We start from the raw sequence: 14,900 nt of genomic DNA, 5'->3' as shown, positions 1-14,900 counted from the left end.
AGTTGGCCTCTGGAACGGTTTTAGTTTTGGGCTAACAGAGAGTCTGGGGGCCGTGTCTTCCAGGGTCCCGCCATTCTCAATCAAACCATTAAGTCAGGTCTTTTTACAAGAATTTGAGTTCTGCATCCCACTTTTCTCCTGCTCTGTCAGGGACTCTCTGTTGTGTTCCCTGTCAGGGCAGTCATTGGTGGTAGCCGGGCACCATGTAGTTCTTCTGGTCTCAGGCTGATGAAGTCCCTGTGTTATGTGGTCCTTTCTGTCTCGTGGGTTAATACTTTCCTTGTGTCCATGGTGTTCTTCATTCTCCTTTGCTCCAGGTGGGTTGGAACCAATTGATGCATCTTAGATGGCCACACACTAGCTTTTAAGATCCCAGATGCTACTCACCAAAGTGGAATGCAGAACAATTTTCTTAAAAAACTTCGTTATGCCAATTGATCTAGATGTCCCCTGAAACTATGGTCCCCAGACCTCTGCCCATGCTACTGTGTCCCTGGAAGTGTTTGGTTGTATTCAGGAAACTTCTTAACTTTGGTTTAGTCCAGTCATGCTGACTTCCCCTGTAGTGTGTGCTGTCCTTCCCTTCACCTAAGATAATTCTTGTCTACTCTCTAGTTAGTGAATACCCCTCTCCCTCCCTACCTTCGTAACCATCAAAAAATGTTGTCTTCTATGTTTAAACCTTTTCTTGAGTTCTTATAATAGTGGTCTTATACTATATTTGTCCTTATGCAGCTGACTAACTTCACTCAGCATAATACCTTCCAGATTACTCCATGTTATGTTTCATGGATTCATCGTTGTTCTTTATCGTTGCGTAGTATTCCACTGTGTGAATATACCATAATTTCTTTATTCATTTGTCTGTTGATGGGCACCTGGGTTGTTTCCATCTTTTTGCTATCATGAACAGTGCTGCAATGAACATGGGTGTGCGTATATCTATTCGTGTGACGGCTCTTAATTCTCTAGGATATATTCCAAGGAGTGGGATAGCTGGATCCTATGGTACTTCTATTTCTAGCTTTTTAAGGAAACGCCAAATCGATTTCCTAAGTAGTCGTACCATTTTACATTCCCACAGTGTATAAGTGTTCCAGTCTCTCCACAACCTCTCCAACATTTATTGCTTTGTGGTTTTTGGATTAATGCTAGTCTTGTGGGGTGAGATGGTATCTCGTTGTAGTTTTTATTTGCATTTCCGTAATGGCTAATGATTGTGAGCATTTCCTCATGTGTCTGTTGGCCACCTGAATGTCTTCTTTGGCAAAGTGCCTGTTCATATCTTTTGCCCATTTTTTAATTGGTTTGTGTGTCTTTTTGTTGTTGAGGCTTTGCAGTATCTTGTAGATGTTAGAGATTAGATGCTGATTGGATATGTGGTAGCCAAAATTTTTTTCCCAATCTGTAGGTTGTCTTTTGACTCTTTTGGTGAAGTCTTTTGATGAGCATAAGTGTTTGATTTTTAGGAGCTCAAAGTTATCTAGTTTCTCTTCTGGTGTTTGTACATTGTTACTTATGGTTTGTATTCTGTTTATGCCATGTAGTAGGACTCCTAGTTTTGTCCCTATTTTTTCTTCCATGATCTTTGTTGTTTTCGATTTTATATTTAGGTCTTTGATCGATTTTGAGTTAGTTTTTGTGCATAGTGTGAGGGATGGGTCTTGTTTCATTTTTTTGTAGATGGGTATCCAGTTATGCCAGCACCATTTGTTAAAGACAGTGTTTTTTCCCCAATTAATGGACTTTGGGCCTTTGTAAAATATCAGCTGCTCATAGGTGGATGAATTTACATCTGGATTTTCAGTTCTTTTCCACTGGTCTGTGTATCTGTTGATGTACAAGTACCAGGCTGTCTTGACTACCATGGCGGTATAAAAGGTTCTAAAATCAGGTAGTGTGAGGCCTCCTAATTTGTTCTTGAGTAATGCTTTGCTTATCCAGCTCCTCTTCCCTTTTCTTAGGAAGTTGGTGATTTCTTTCTCCATCTCATTAAAAAATGCTGTTGGAATTTGGATGGGGTTTGCATTGTATTTGTAGATCCCTTTAGGTAGAATAGACATTTTCACAATCTTGAGTTTTCCTATCCATGAGCAAGGTATGTTTTTCCACTTATGCAGGTCTCTCTTGGTTTCTTGCAGTAGTGTCTTTTGGTTTTCATTGTATAGGTCTGTTACATCTCTGGTTAGATTTATTCCCAAGTATTTTATTTTCTTGGGGGCTATTGTAAATGGTATTGATTTGGTGATTTCCTCTTGGAAGTTCTCTTTCTTGGTGTAGAGGAATCCAACTGATTTTTGTATGTTTATCTTGTATCCTGAAACTTTGCTGTAATCTTCTGTTAGTTCCAGTAGCTTTCTTGTGGATTCTTTGGGGTTTTCTGCGTATAAGATCATATCATCTGCAAATAGAGATACTTTGAATTCTTCCTTACCGGTCTGGATGCTCTTTATTCCTTTTTCTAGCCTAATTGCTCTGGCTAGGACCTCCAGCACAATTGTGAATAAGAGTGGTGATAAATGGCATCCTTATTCTGATTCCCATTCTCAAGGGGAATGCTTTCAAATTCTCTCCATTTAGGATGATGTTGGCTGTTGGCCTTGTATAAATGCCTTTATTATGTTGAGGTATTTCCCTTCTATTCCTATTTTGCTGAGAGTTTTTATCATGAATGGCTGTTGGACTTTGTCAAATGCCTTTTCTGCATCAATTGATAAGATCATGTGGTTCTTGTCTTTTGTTTTATTTATGTGATCGTTGACATTGATTTTTTTTCTAATGTTGAACCATCCCTGCATACCTGGTATAAATCCCACTTGATCATTGTGAATTTTTTTTTGATATGCTGCTGAATTCTGTTGGCTAGTATTTTGTTGAGGATTTTTGTGTCTATGTTCATGAGGGATATTAGTCTGTAATTTTCTTTCTTTGAGGTGTCTTTACCTGGTTTTGGTATCAGGGTTATGCTAGCTTCATAGAATGAGTTTGAGAGTATTCCATCAATTTCTATGCTCTGAAATACCTTTAGCAGTAGTGATATTAACTTTTCTCTGAAAGTTTGGAAGAACTCTCCAGTGAAACTGCCCAGGCCAGAGCTTTTTTCTGTTGGGAGTTTTTTAATTACCTCTTCAATCTCTTCTTTTGTTACAGTTTCATTTAGTTGTTCTACCTCTGTTTGTGTTAGTTTAGGTAGGTAGTGAACTTCTAGAAATTTGTCCGTTTCCTCTAGGTTTTCAAATTTGTTCGAGTACAGTTTTTCATAGTATTCTGTTAATGATTCTTTTAATTTCAGTTGGGTCTGTTGTGATTTACCCATATCATTTCTTATACAGGTTATTTGCTTCCTCTCCTGTTTTTCTTTTGTCAGTTTGGCCAATGGTTTATCAATTTTGTTGATCTTTTCAAAGAACCAGCTTTTGGTTTTCTTAACTCATTCAATTGTTTTTCTATTCTCTCTTTCATTTAATTCTGCTCTAATTCTTATTATTTCCTTTCTTCTGGCACCTGAGGGCTTCTTTTGCTTCTCTCTTTCTACTTGTTCAAGTTGTAGGGTTAGTGTTTTGATTTTGGCCCTTTCTTTTTGGATGTGTGCATTTATTGCAATAAATTGACGTCTGCTTTTGCTGTGTCCCAAAGGTTCAGGTAGGATATATTTTCCTTGTTGTTGAATTCTATGAATTTCTTTCTTCCATGCTTAATTTCTTCTATAACCTGGTAGTTTTTGAGCAAGGTGTTGTTCAGTTTCCACGTGTTTGAATTTTTTTCCTTGCTTTTTCTGTTGTTGATTTCTACTTTTATGGCTTTATGGTCAGAAAAGATGCTTTGTAATATTTTGATGCTTTGGATTCTGTTCAGGCTTGTTTTATGGCCTAATATGTCATCTATTCTGGAGAATGTTCCATGTGCGTTGGAAAAGAAAGTATACGTGGCTGCTGTTGGGTGGAGTGTTTTGTATATGTCCATGAGAACAAGTCGGTTGATTGTAACATTTAGATCTTCTGTGTTTATTGAGCTTCTTTCTGGATGTTCTGTCCTTCACTGAAAGTGGAGTGTTGAAGTCTCCTATTATTGTGGAGCTGTCTCTCTCTCTTTCCCGTGCTGTTAAAGAGTTTGTTTTATGCATTTTGGAGCCCTCTTGTTGGGTGCGTAAATATTATAGTTATGTCCTCCTGGTGTATTGACCCTCTAATCATTATCTTCCTTATCCTTTTTGGTGAATTTTACTTTAAAGTCTATTTTTTTTAGAGATTAATACTGCCACTTCTGCTCTTTTTGGAGTGTTGTTTGCTTGATATATTTTTTTCCATTCTTTGAGTTTTAGTTTGTTTGTATCTTTAAGTCTAAGGTGCGTCTCTTGTAGGCAGCATATAGACGGTTCGTGTTTTTTATCCATTCTGCCACTCTCTGTCTCTTTATTGTTGCATTTAGTCCATTTACATTCATTGTAATTATTGATAGGTATGAGTTTAGTGCTGTCATTTTGATGTCTTTTTTGCATGTTGCTGACAGTTTTTTTTTCCTTTTAATTTTCTGTGCTAAGTTATTATTATTTATATATTTTCTTTTCATTGTTTTTCATTGTTGTTGATTTTATATTTGCTGAGTCTTTGTATTTTTCTTGGTTTTTATTTTGATGTGTAGGATTGTTAGTTTCCTTTGTGGTTACCTTAATATTTACCCATATTTTTCTAAGTTTAAACCAGTCTTTTGTTTCTTTATATTGCCCTGACTTCATCTCCGTGTGAAAAATCTACTTCTATATTTTTTTGTCCCTCTTTTTTGTTTTAATGTTGTCATCTTTCACATATTGACATCTCTGTTTCCCTATTTTCAGTGTTTTAGCTTTGATTTTTTTTTGTGACTTCCCCTTCTGGGTTGATATCTGGCATCTCTATCCTGTGTTCTAGTCTTTGGTTGTTATCTGATGTTATTGATTTTCTAACCGGAGGACTCCCTTTAGTGTTTCTTGTAATTTTGGCTTGGTTTTTGCAGATTCCCTAAACTTCTATTTATCTGGCAATGCCCTAATTTCACCATCATATTTGAGAAATAGTTTTGCTGGATATATAATTGTTGGCTGCCAATTTTTTTTCCTTCAAGGCTTTATATATGTCATTCCATTGACTTCTTGCCTGAATGGTTTCTGCTGAGTAGTCCGAGTTTAGTCTCATTGAGTCTTCTTTGTAGATGACTTTTCGTTTATCCCTAGCTGCTCTTAAAGGTCTCTCTTTTTCTCTGGTTTTGGCAAGTTTGATTCTAATATGTCTTGGTGACTTTCTTTTTTGATCTACCTTATATGGGGTCCGATGAGCATCTTGGATAGATATCTTCTCATTTTTCATGATACCAGGGAAGTTTTCAGTCAACAAATCTTCAACATTTTTGTCTGTATTGTGTATTATCCCCCCCGTTCTGGTACGCCAATCAGTCGTAGGTTATTTCTCTTGATAGAGTCCCACAAAATTCCTAGAGTTTCTTCATTTTTAAAAATTCTTTTGTCTAATTTTCCCACAAATAATTTGGTGTCAGGTGGTTTATCCTCAATCTCACTAATTCTGACTTCTACTGCCTCCATTTTGCTTCTATGACTTCCTATTGAGTTGTCTAATTCTGAGATTTTATTGTTAATCTCCTGGGTTTGTGATTGCTGTCTCTCTGGATTCTTGCAGCCTATTAAATTTGTCATTATGCTCTTGAATAACCTTCTTAAGTCCCTCTCTTGCTTTGTCTGTGGGTTCTTTGGCTTTCTCTCCGTTTTTCCAGATTTCCTTCCTAGTCTCTTGAAGAATTCTGTATATTAATCCTTTGTATTCTGCCTCCGGTAATTCCATGAAATTCTCTTCGTTCAGAAAATTTATTGATTCTTTATTTTGAGAACTTACTGAAGCCATCATCTTCTGCCTTTTTATGTGATTTGATATTGACTGTTGTCTCCGAGCCATCAATAAGTTATTATAATTTATTTATTTTATGTTTTCCTGCTATCTCCTAGCTTCTTGTTTTGTTTTGTTTTGATATGCCCGAATAGGCTGCTCGTGTGAGCTAGTTTGATTATTGGCACCTTTTAAGCTCCGACGTCCTGTCACCATCTGGTTATATCTGTTACTAAGTATGTGAGCCCAGGAGTCCATTAACTTTTCTTGTATGGATTCAGCTCAGGTGTACAGGTAGTCGATCAGCAAGTGTGTGATGCAGGCTCTCACCTACAGTCCTAGACAGGCATCGGTAATTGGTGCAGGCACAGGTAACTGGCTGCAATGGGGGGGTCACGTGCTGAGCAAGGCAGGGGGCTGATGGCTACCCCTGAGTGTCTGGAAGGAAACTGTATTCCTGTTCCTTATAGCAGATAGTTAGGTGGGTTTTGCAGCCAGATTATGAAGACCCATTGCTGTTGGCTGTAAGGACTGGGAGGCACCACTTATTCTTGGACCCCTGTTGTGGGTGGCTAGGTCACGTGGGTGGAACAACCAGTCCTCAGGCCCCTGATGTGGACAGGTGAGGAACCTGCTTAAGGGGCAGAGCAGTGTCAAATGTCACAAACCTGACACTTCACAGCTGAAACAGTTGAAGTTGAACTTCAGGTATATACCCTGTTTTGCTGTGGCGATGAGGGCCTACGCTTTTGAAATTTGCACACAGAAGTCTATGCAGGGGTGAAAGGTATTCAAAGCCTGTGGACCCCTTATGCCTGTGCCTAGGCAAAGGAGCTGTGCCAACCCTGAGTTCATGGCTTAGGGGAGCCAGCAGCTTATTTTTCCCCTGTTTGTTAATATGTTCCCTCTCTAAGGCCGAGAGAATGGCTCAGGGTACGTGATGGGTTCTACCTCCAACCTAGGGGACTTGGGGCAATCGCTGAAGCCATCCCGGGACTCAGTGCAGAGTGGGGAAAGGGGAAGTAAATGGGAGAGAGGTTTCTCCCAAATGGGATGTGTTGTTTTTTTTCATTCCCAACGGTAGGCCAGATGCAAGTACTTATCTTTAGCCACTTGAGTGCTGCGTTTCACTGGTTCTAGATGGCCGAGTAAACTCTGCCGCTGGGTCTCTCCTGATATGGAAAAAGCCTTCCAGCGTCACTGCTTGCCTCACCACGCACAGGAGTTTATCTGGCCTGAAGGGCTCAGGCTCTTGCCGAGTCAGGTCTGGCAACTCCTTGCTGCTTCTGAACTGTCTCTCCCTCCCTCTGCCACTGAGTCCGATTCCTCAACTTTGCCTTTGATGTTCAGCACTGTTAGATTGTCACGTACAATCGATTCACTTGTTTTTTCAGGTCTTTGTTGTAAGAGGTACCACAGAAAGCATCTGACTACACCACCATCTTGTCCCTGCCTCCCATTATACATTTTTTAATGTATATTTGTGATTTCGTGGAGTATATCCCCAGAAGTGGAATTTCTGGGCTAAAGGTTATATATATACATGTATATATTTTGATAGGTATTAGGGTACAGTTTTTTAACTTTATGCTTTTGATGCATTTTCTAAAAAGCTTGTTTCATATGATACAAATTATGTGCTTGAATTCTTTTTGTATGAAATATAGTATGCTACTTTAGCTTACAGTGGTCCCGTATATAAGCTAAGGAGCAAAGTTATAAATGCATATGAACGTTTCATGCAAAATCCCGATTCCAGGATAAATATTGAAAATATGAGACAATATGGAAATGTATAGCTTGAGCCCATAGTAACATCATGAAAAACGTGTGAATCTAGTAAGAATTTTAATGGCTATTATTTCAGACTTTGACATTTAATTAGAATATTCATTATAATGCCGTTTAGGCTGTGTTGAAATGCTTCTAAGAAAAATGAGTTTTGTGTAATTCTTAATAATATGTATTAGTATAAAGGTAATAAATGCTTAGAGAAAACCGAAAATATGAGGAAATGTTAAGTATTTAAATGGCATAATATGGGAGCCTGCTCTCAAGGACTGGTTTACAGAATGATTAATTCTTCTTTCAGGAAAGTAACATGTTCAGAGTTTGGCTCCTCCAGCTCTAAGTGGCGAGGAATTCTCTTTAATTGCCTTTGTCATGTAATGTTTGAGCTTTGAAATAAATTTAATATAATCAATTTATTTTCTTAATTTATAATTGTAATGGTTGAAAGAATACTTAAGGAATAGAATACTTTTCATTTTTGGTGCAGCGTTACTAGATACTGCCACTAGTCTGTCGATTTGTTGTACTGTGGTGGCTTGCGTGTTGCTGTGATGCTGGAAGCTATGCCACTGGTATTTCAAATACCAGCAAGGTCATCCATGGTGGAAAGGTTTCAGCTGAGATTCTAGACTAAGACAGACTAGGAAGAAAGACCTGGCGATCTGCTTCCAAAAAAATTGGCTAGTGAAAACCTTATGAATAGTAACAGAACATTTTTTGATATAGTGCCAGAAAATGAGCCTCTCGAGTTGGAAGGCACTCAAAATATGACTGAGGAAGAGCTGCTTCTCAAAGCAGAGTTGACCTTAATGACGTGGATGGAGTAAAGCTTTTGGGACCTTCATTTGATGATGTGGCATGACTCAAAATGAGAAGAAAAGCTGCAAATATCCATTAATAATCTGAACTTGGAATGTATGAAGTATGAAGTTGTGAAAAATGAACTAGAAATCTTGAAGGTAGATAGCCTAGGGATTAATGAGCTGCAATGGACTGGTATTGGCAACTTTGAAACAGACAATCGTATGGTCTACTATGCCAGGAATGACAAATTGAAGAGGAACAGCATCACATTCATTGTCAGAAAGAACATTTCAAGATCTATCATGAAGTACTGTGCAGTCAGTAATAGGATACTATCCATACACCTAAAAGGAAGACCAGTTAATGTGACATTATTCAAATTTATGCACCAACCACGAAGGCCAAAGGTGAAGAAATTGAAGAGTCTTACCAACTTCTGCAGCCTGAAATGAATCAAACATGCCATCAAGATGCATTGATAATTATTGGTGATTGGAATGGGAAAGTTGAAAACATTGAAGAAGGGTCTGTTGTCGGAAAATAAGGCTTTGGTGATAGAAACCACACCAGAGATCACATGATAGAATTTTGTAAGATCAACCACCTATTCATAGGAAATATCTTTTTTCAACATCATAAATAGTGGCTATACATGTGGACCTTGCCAGATGGAATACACAGGAATCAAATCTATTATGTCTGTGGAAAGAGACGGCAAAGAAGCTCAATATCATCAGTCAGAACAAGGCCAGGGGCTAATTATGGAACAGACCATCAATTGCTCATATGCAAGTGTAAGCTGAAGCTGAAGAAAATTAAAACAAGTCCACGAGAGCCAAAATATGACTTTGAGTATATCCCACCTGAAATTAGAGACCATCTCAAGAATAGATTTGACACACTGAACTTTGATGACTGAAGACCAGAGGAGTTGTGGGATAACATCAAGGACATCATACATGAAGAAAGCAAAAAGACCAAAATGGATGTCTGAAACTTGCTCTTGAATGTAGAGTAGCTAAAGCAAAAGGAAGAAATCATGAAGTAAAAGAGATGAAAAGAAGATCACAAAGTGCTGCTCAAGAAGACAAAGTAAAATATTATAATTAATTATGCAAAGACTTGGAAGAACACGATTGGAATTTCTCAAGGTGAAAGAAATGAAGAAAAAGCTCAAGCCTCGAATTGAAATATTGAAGGATTCTTTGGGCAAAATATTGAACAATGTAGCATAAAAACAGATGAAAGGAATACATAGAGTCATTGTACCAAAAAGAATTGGCTGATGTTCAACCTTTTCAGGAGGTAGCATATGATCAAGAACTGATAGCACTGAAGGAAGAACTCCAAGCTGCACTGAAGGCATTGGCAAAAAACAAGGTTCCTGGAATACCAATTGAGATGTTTCAACAAATGGATGTAACCCCAGAAGTGCTCACTCGTCTATACCAAGAAATTTGAAAGACAGCGACCTGGCCAACGGTAGCTGTCTTCTAAATTTCTTGACATAAACGAGTGAACACTTCTAGCGCTGCATCCATTTGTTGAAACATCTCAGTTGGTAGTCTGTCAACTCCTAGAGCCTTGTTTTTTGCCAATGCCTTCAGTGCAGTTTGGCCCTCTTTCTTCAGTACCATTGGTTCCTGATCATATGCTACCTATCACCAAGGCCATATTTTCCAACTACCAATCCTTCTTCGTTTCCAACTTTCGCATTCCAATCACCACTAATTATCAATGCATCCTGATTGCATATTCAGTCACTTTCAGCCTGCAGAAGTTAGTAAAAATCTTCAACTTCTTCATCTTTGGCCTTAGTGGTTGGTGCGTAAATTTGAATAATAGTTGTATTAACTGGTCATCCTTGCAGGTGTATGGATATTATCCTATCACTGACAGTGTTGTAGTTCAGGATAGATCTTGAAGTGTTCTTTTTGACAATGAATGCCATGTAGTTGTTCTTAAGTACCCACCAGTCGTTCCAAGGGGGAAAGATGTGGCAGTCAACTTCCGTAAAGATTTACAGCCTTGGAAACCCTATGGGGTGCTTCTACTCTGTTCTGTAGGGTTGCTTTGAGTCGGGATCAACTTCATGGAAGTAGGTTTTAGAGCCCAAAGGGTGGTGATGCCTTGAAGTTCCTAATCTCTTGGCCAGAGCTGCAGGAATCTTAATTTATTCTTGGCTATCATTTTATAATAGTTGAGTCAATTTACTCATGATACATTATTCTACAGTTTATATATCTTGAGTTTTTGTTGATATTTTTTAAATGGCATATTATCACCAAGCTTGTTTTCCATTTTATTTACAATCTAAAGGCACTTGGTTGTCTAATAATTCTTTTTTTAAGTAGCTTTTTTGTTCCACGCACAAGAGGGAGGCCTTTCTGGTCGGCTATTGGGTACAATGTAGGTGAGGGTTGGTAAAGGCTGGGAATGCCAGGGTAATGGATGGTGGCTTGCTTAGGAGCACGAACACTAAAAGGAAGTAGGAGTGATAAGTAGGGCCCCTGTGCAAGGGCAGTACAACTCCGTGGAGCTATGTATATTTTTCTAATTTTTTAAAAAAGGTCTTTGTATTCACCAATTAGTATTGTTACTATTATATTAAACACAAAATGTTGAGTTGATAAGGCATGATGAGGGAAGACAAGATTTTCATGACTAATTGGATTTCAGAACTTTATAATTGGGAGAATGCTAGTGACATTGAAATATACTTAGTTACCAATTTGAGCAGGAAAAATCTGTACCTTTTGAAGATTTCTTATTAAATCTTTAATGAAAGTACATTTTTCAGATTTAATGAAAGTACATTTTTCAGATTCATTTGATTCCAGTTTGTTTACAAAAGTCGATAGCATCTATAAATGTCCATATTTGGGCTAATATGAACTGAAAAAGACTCTTTTCTGTCCTAATCTTGGGAATCAACTCCTGTTTGATGTTTTTAAGCAGATTCTTCATTTTACTAATTTTGCTTTCTTTAGTTATATTCAGAGCATTCCAGTTGTTAATGATGAACAGAGAGGTGATTTTGCCTATATTGGAAATTTGATGACAAAAGAGTTCATAGGTCAACAATTAATTCTAATTATCAAGTCTTTGGATACCAGTGAGGAAGGAGGAAGGTATGTCTAAATGTTAACACTTGTTCTAGATTGTTCTGATTTCCTATACGAAAATGTAGTCCTATTACAATATGATCAAATATATATAGCCTAGCTATTGCAAGTGCCATAAAAAGTTTTCTCTTTCCTTTTCAATATACATACATGAACTCCTTATTTGATTTCTTCAGAACAAATCAATAAAACAGCAGCTTTTTGGTTAAAAATTTCTGTTTGTATTTATTATTCCAGAGAGGTCTAAAATTATTATCTGAAAGGTTTGATTCTCTTCTGGTATTTTGTCATTTCATCCTGTTGATCTATGAAATAACTTAGTGTCATTTATGAAAGTTATCTGTCCTCAGAGTATGAATATTTGACCTAAAGTCAAAAATTGTATACCTATAGTGGTAAACATGAATGAAAAAACTGAGACAAATGTAATTAAGTTTGCAGAGTGGGTGAAATATTAAGACAGCAAATGTGTTTCCAATTTCATAATGATACTAAATTAAAATAGTTCTTTTTCTGTGTAGAAAACGACTGCTGGCTATCTTACAGGAGATTCTTACTCTACCCACAACTCCAATTTCCCTAATTTGTTTTCTTGTTGAGAGACTACTCCATATCATTACAGATGATAATAAAAGGACAGAAATTGTAAGTCATTTTCTTCATTGTTGATTAAAAATAAGAGGTTTTGGTCAATGATATCGAGGACTGTCTTATACTCTGTTTAGAACAGTTTGCTTTATTTATTTTTACTTGCTTTTAGTTTTGTTTCCGCAACAAGTTCATAAACTTCTTCAGAACAAATCATTAATATATATACATGTATATGTATATGTGTATATGTATATATAATTTTTTAAATAATGTTCTCTTCTTAGAATACCTATTATTGTGTTGAATCCATTTGAAATGGAGCAGATTTGGGAAGAGGTGACAAGAGGGATGAGGTTTGCCTATGACAAATTGGGCACTAGAGTATTTGAGTGAGAGCCGACTCAAGTCACGCATTCCTGGGTTCAAGTCTCCTCTGGCACATTGTGACTTTGAGCAAGTTATTTAGCCTTTTTACTTGCTTGCAAAATAAAAATAACAATGAAACCTACCTTTCTTTGTGCAATGAGATAGAATCCTGAGGTGCTTGGTAGGTATACAAATAAATGTTACCTATTATAATATTACTGTTTTCAAAAGTGTTGTTTTCTCTGGGGCACCCAAAAAAGACAGACCTATATCATTGCTTTTTATAAAATCGTATACTCTCAGACTCGCAGGTTAATTTAGAGATCATCTTGTCCAGTCCCTCCTTATAGGTACATACTTAAATGTTTTAAGTCCCTTCAGCAACACTTTCAATAAGTGCTTATCTAGTCTTTGCTTAAGTGCTCCCACCTAGGAAACAGTCTTTTCCTGAATTACCAGTTCTGATGTTCCAGTGGCTCTGAAAGGAAAGTCTTTCCTTATGTTATTATAAGGATAAAAGATATAAAGAATCTTCTGTTTTTCTATGTTTAACTCACGTGGAGCCGAACAGGTAGGTAGTTGAAGATTTTAGGCAGAGAATTTTAGTTCATAATGTCTAATCTCAGGCACCATAATTTATTTTTTCTGTGTTCCAAACACTATTTTCAATATCTGTGTGTATATTTTGGTCTTTATTTTAGTGTTGTTAGCTGCCATAGAGTTGGCCCCGACTCATGACGACCCCATGTGTTACAGAGTAGAATTGTTCCATAGGGTTTTCTTGGCTGTAATCTTTACAGAAGCAGTTTGCCAGGCCTTTGTTTTGCAGAGCTGCTGGGTAGGTTTGAACCAGCCACTTTTAGATTAGCAGTGGATTGCGAACCGCTTGTGCCACCCAGGCTCCTTATTTGTCAATACATTCTAGAATTACTTGTTTTAAATGTAGCAATTTGATATCACTTGCTGATATAGAACATGAATTAAAAGCATGTACTTTGAATTATAACCTCCCTTATTGATATCAGGTTACAGAAATTATCTCAGAGATTCGGGCACCCATTGTTACTGTTGGTGTTAATGATGATTTAGCTGATGCAAGAAAGAAAGAACTCAAGGTAAATTCCTTCTAAATTGCATAAAAGCCTGAGTGTAGTGTAGTTTTGTAAGTCTATCATTTCCTCTTGCTATATACTTTGGAAATTGTTCACACAAAGTCAAATTATTGATTAAATATTAAACTATAAGAGTATCTAAAATGTTACCAGATTAAGTCAGTCTGAAAGATTTGCCTATTTGTTTCAGGAAGATTACAACTTTATATATGTCTGCTTCTCCTTAAATTCTGAGTTTTGGGATATTAAATAATATTTCTTAGATTGTTATAGATTTTCATATTAATTGTTTTTCTTTGGTATTTAAACAAAGTTTATATCTTTCTTTAGATGGCTGGAATAAAAGTTAAACTTATTGAGGCAAAAGAAGCTTTGGAAAAATGCATTGCTATCCAGGATTTTAATCAGGCATCAAAACTAAAAGAAGAAATAAAAGCATTAGAAGAAGCCAAAATAAACCTATTGAAAGAGACAGAGCAACTTGAAATCAAAGAAGTCCACATAGAGAAGGTATACTTTTTTCATACTAAATCTCAACTGTTATTAATCATCTCAACTAAACCTTCTTAACTTAGAAAGCTGTCAGAATATATTAATTTTGGAGAGTTTTATGCAACGTTATGAATTAGAATGAAAGAGGTGTTTTCCCCCCTCTGGTTCCTTTCTACTTTGGACTTTGAAAGGCCTTAATTTAATTATTTTAGTGAGGACTTCATTTGTTCCCTGTCTTGCTGTCCTTGGAATCTGAAATCTTTCTCCCTCTTCAGGAAATTTACCTACCAGTGGTTTCCTTCTGATTTTTCAGTCTTGAATGGTTTACTCAATCTTTCTCTTACTTGTGGAAGGCCCATGACCTTCCTACTGCTAGGAAAAGAGTTTGCTATGGTAACAATACCCTCATATGCTTATTTTTTAAAGCTCAATTTCTCTTATATTTTTAGAAAAAGCTGAATCACTTTGTTATTATTATTATTTTTTAATTTATAACTTTTCTTTCTTTTTTTATTGTGCTTTAGATGAAGGTTTACAGAACAAGCTAGTTTCTCATTAAATAGTTAGTACATATATTGTTTTATGACATCGGTTAAAAACCCCACGATATGTCAACACTCTCCCTTCTCGACCTTGGGTTCCCTATTATCAGCTTTCCTGTCCCCTCCTGCCTTCTAGTCCTTGCCCCTGGGCTGGTGTGCCCCTTTAGTTTTGTTTTGTTTTGTTTTATGGGCCTGTCTAATCTT

General features: G+C 36.9%; 1 protein-coding gene across 1 annotated transcript in view; it reads left to right on the top strand.

The window, feature by feature from the left end:
* Positions 1–14,900, top strand: part of NCAPG (non-SMC condensin I complex subunit G) — a 59,896-nt gene that overhangs the window by 24,668 nt on the left and 20,328 nt on the right. The window contains exons 8-11 of the mRNA XM_004375155.2: positions 11,459–11,599; positions 12,115–12,238; positions 13,576–13,665; positions 13,993–14,172. Of these exons, the coding sequence (XP_004375212.1) occupies positions 11,459–11,599; positions 12,115–12,238; positions 13,576–13,665; positions 13,993–14,172 (535 nt within the window). The remainder of the gene's footprint in view (positions 1–11,458; positions 11,600–12,114; positions 12,239–13,575; positions 13,666–13,992; positions 14,173–14,900) is intronic.

Source organism: Trichechus manatus, unplaced genomic scaffold (genome assembly GCF_000243295.1).
Source record: "Trichechus manatus latirostris isolate Lorelei unplaced genomic scaffold, TriManLat1.0 scaffold00034, whole genome shotgun sequence".
NCBI lineage: Eukaryota > Metazoa > Chordata > Mammalia > Sirenia > Trichechidae > Trichechus > Trichechus manatus.
Note: the sequence above shows the minus strand (reverse complement) of the source record. Positions and strands in the feature narration are given on the sequence as shown.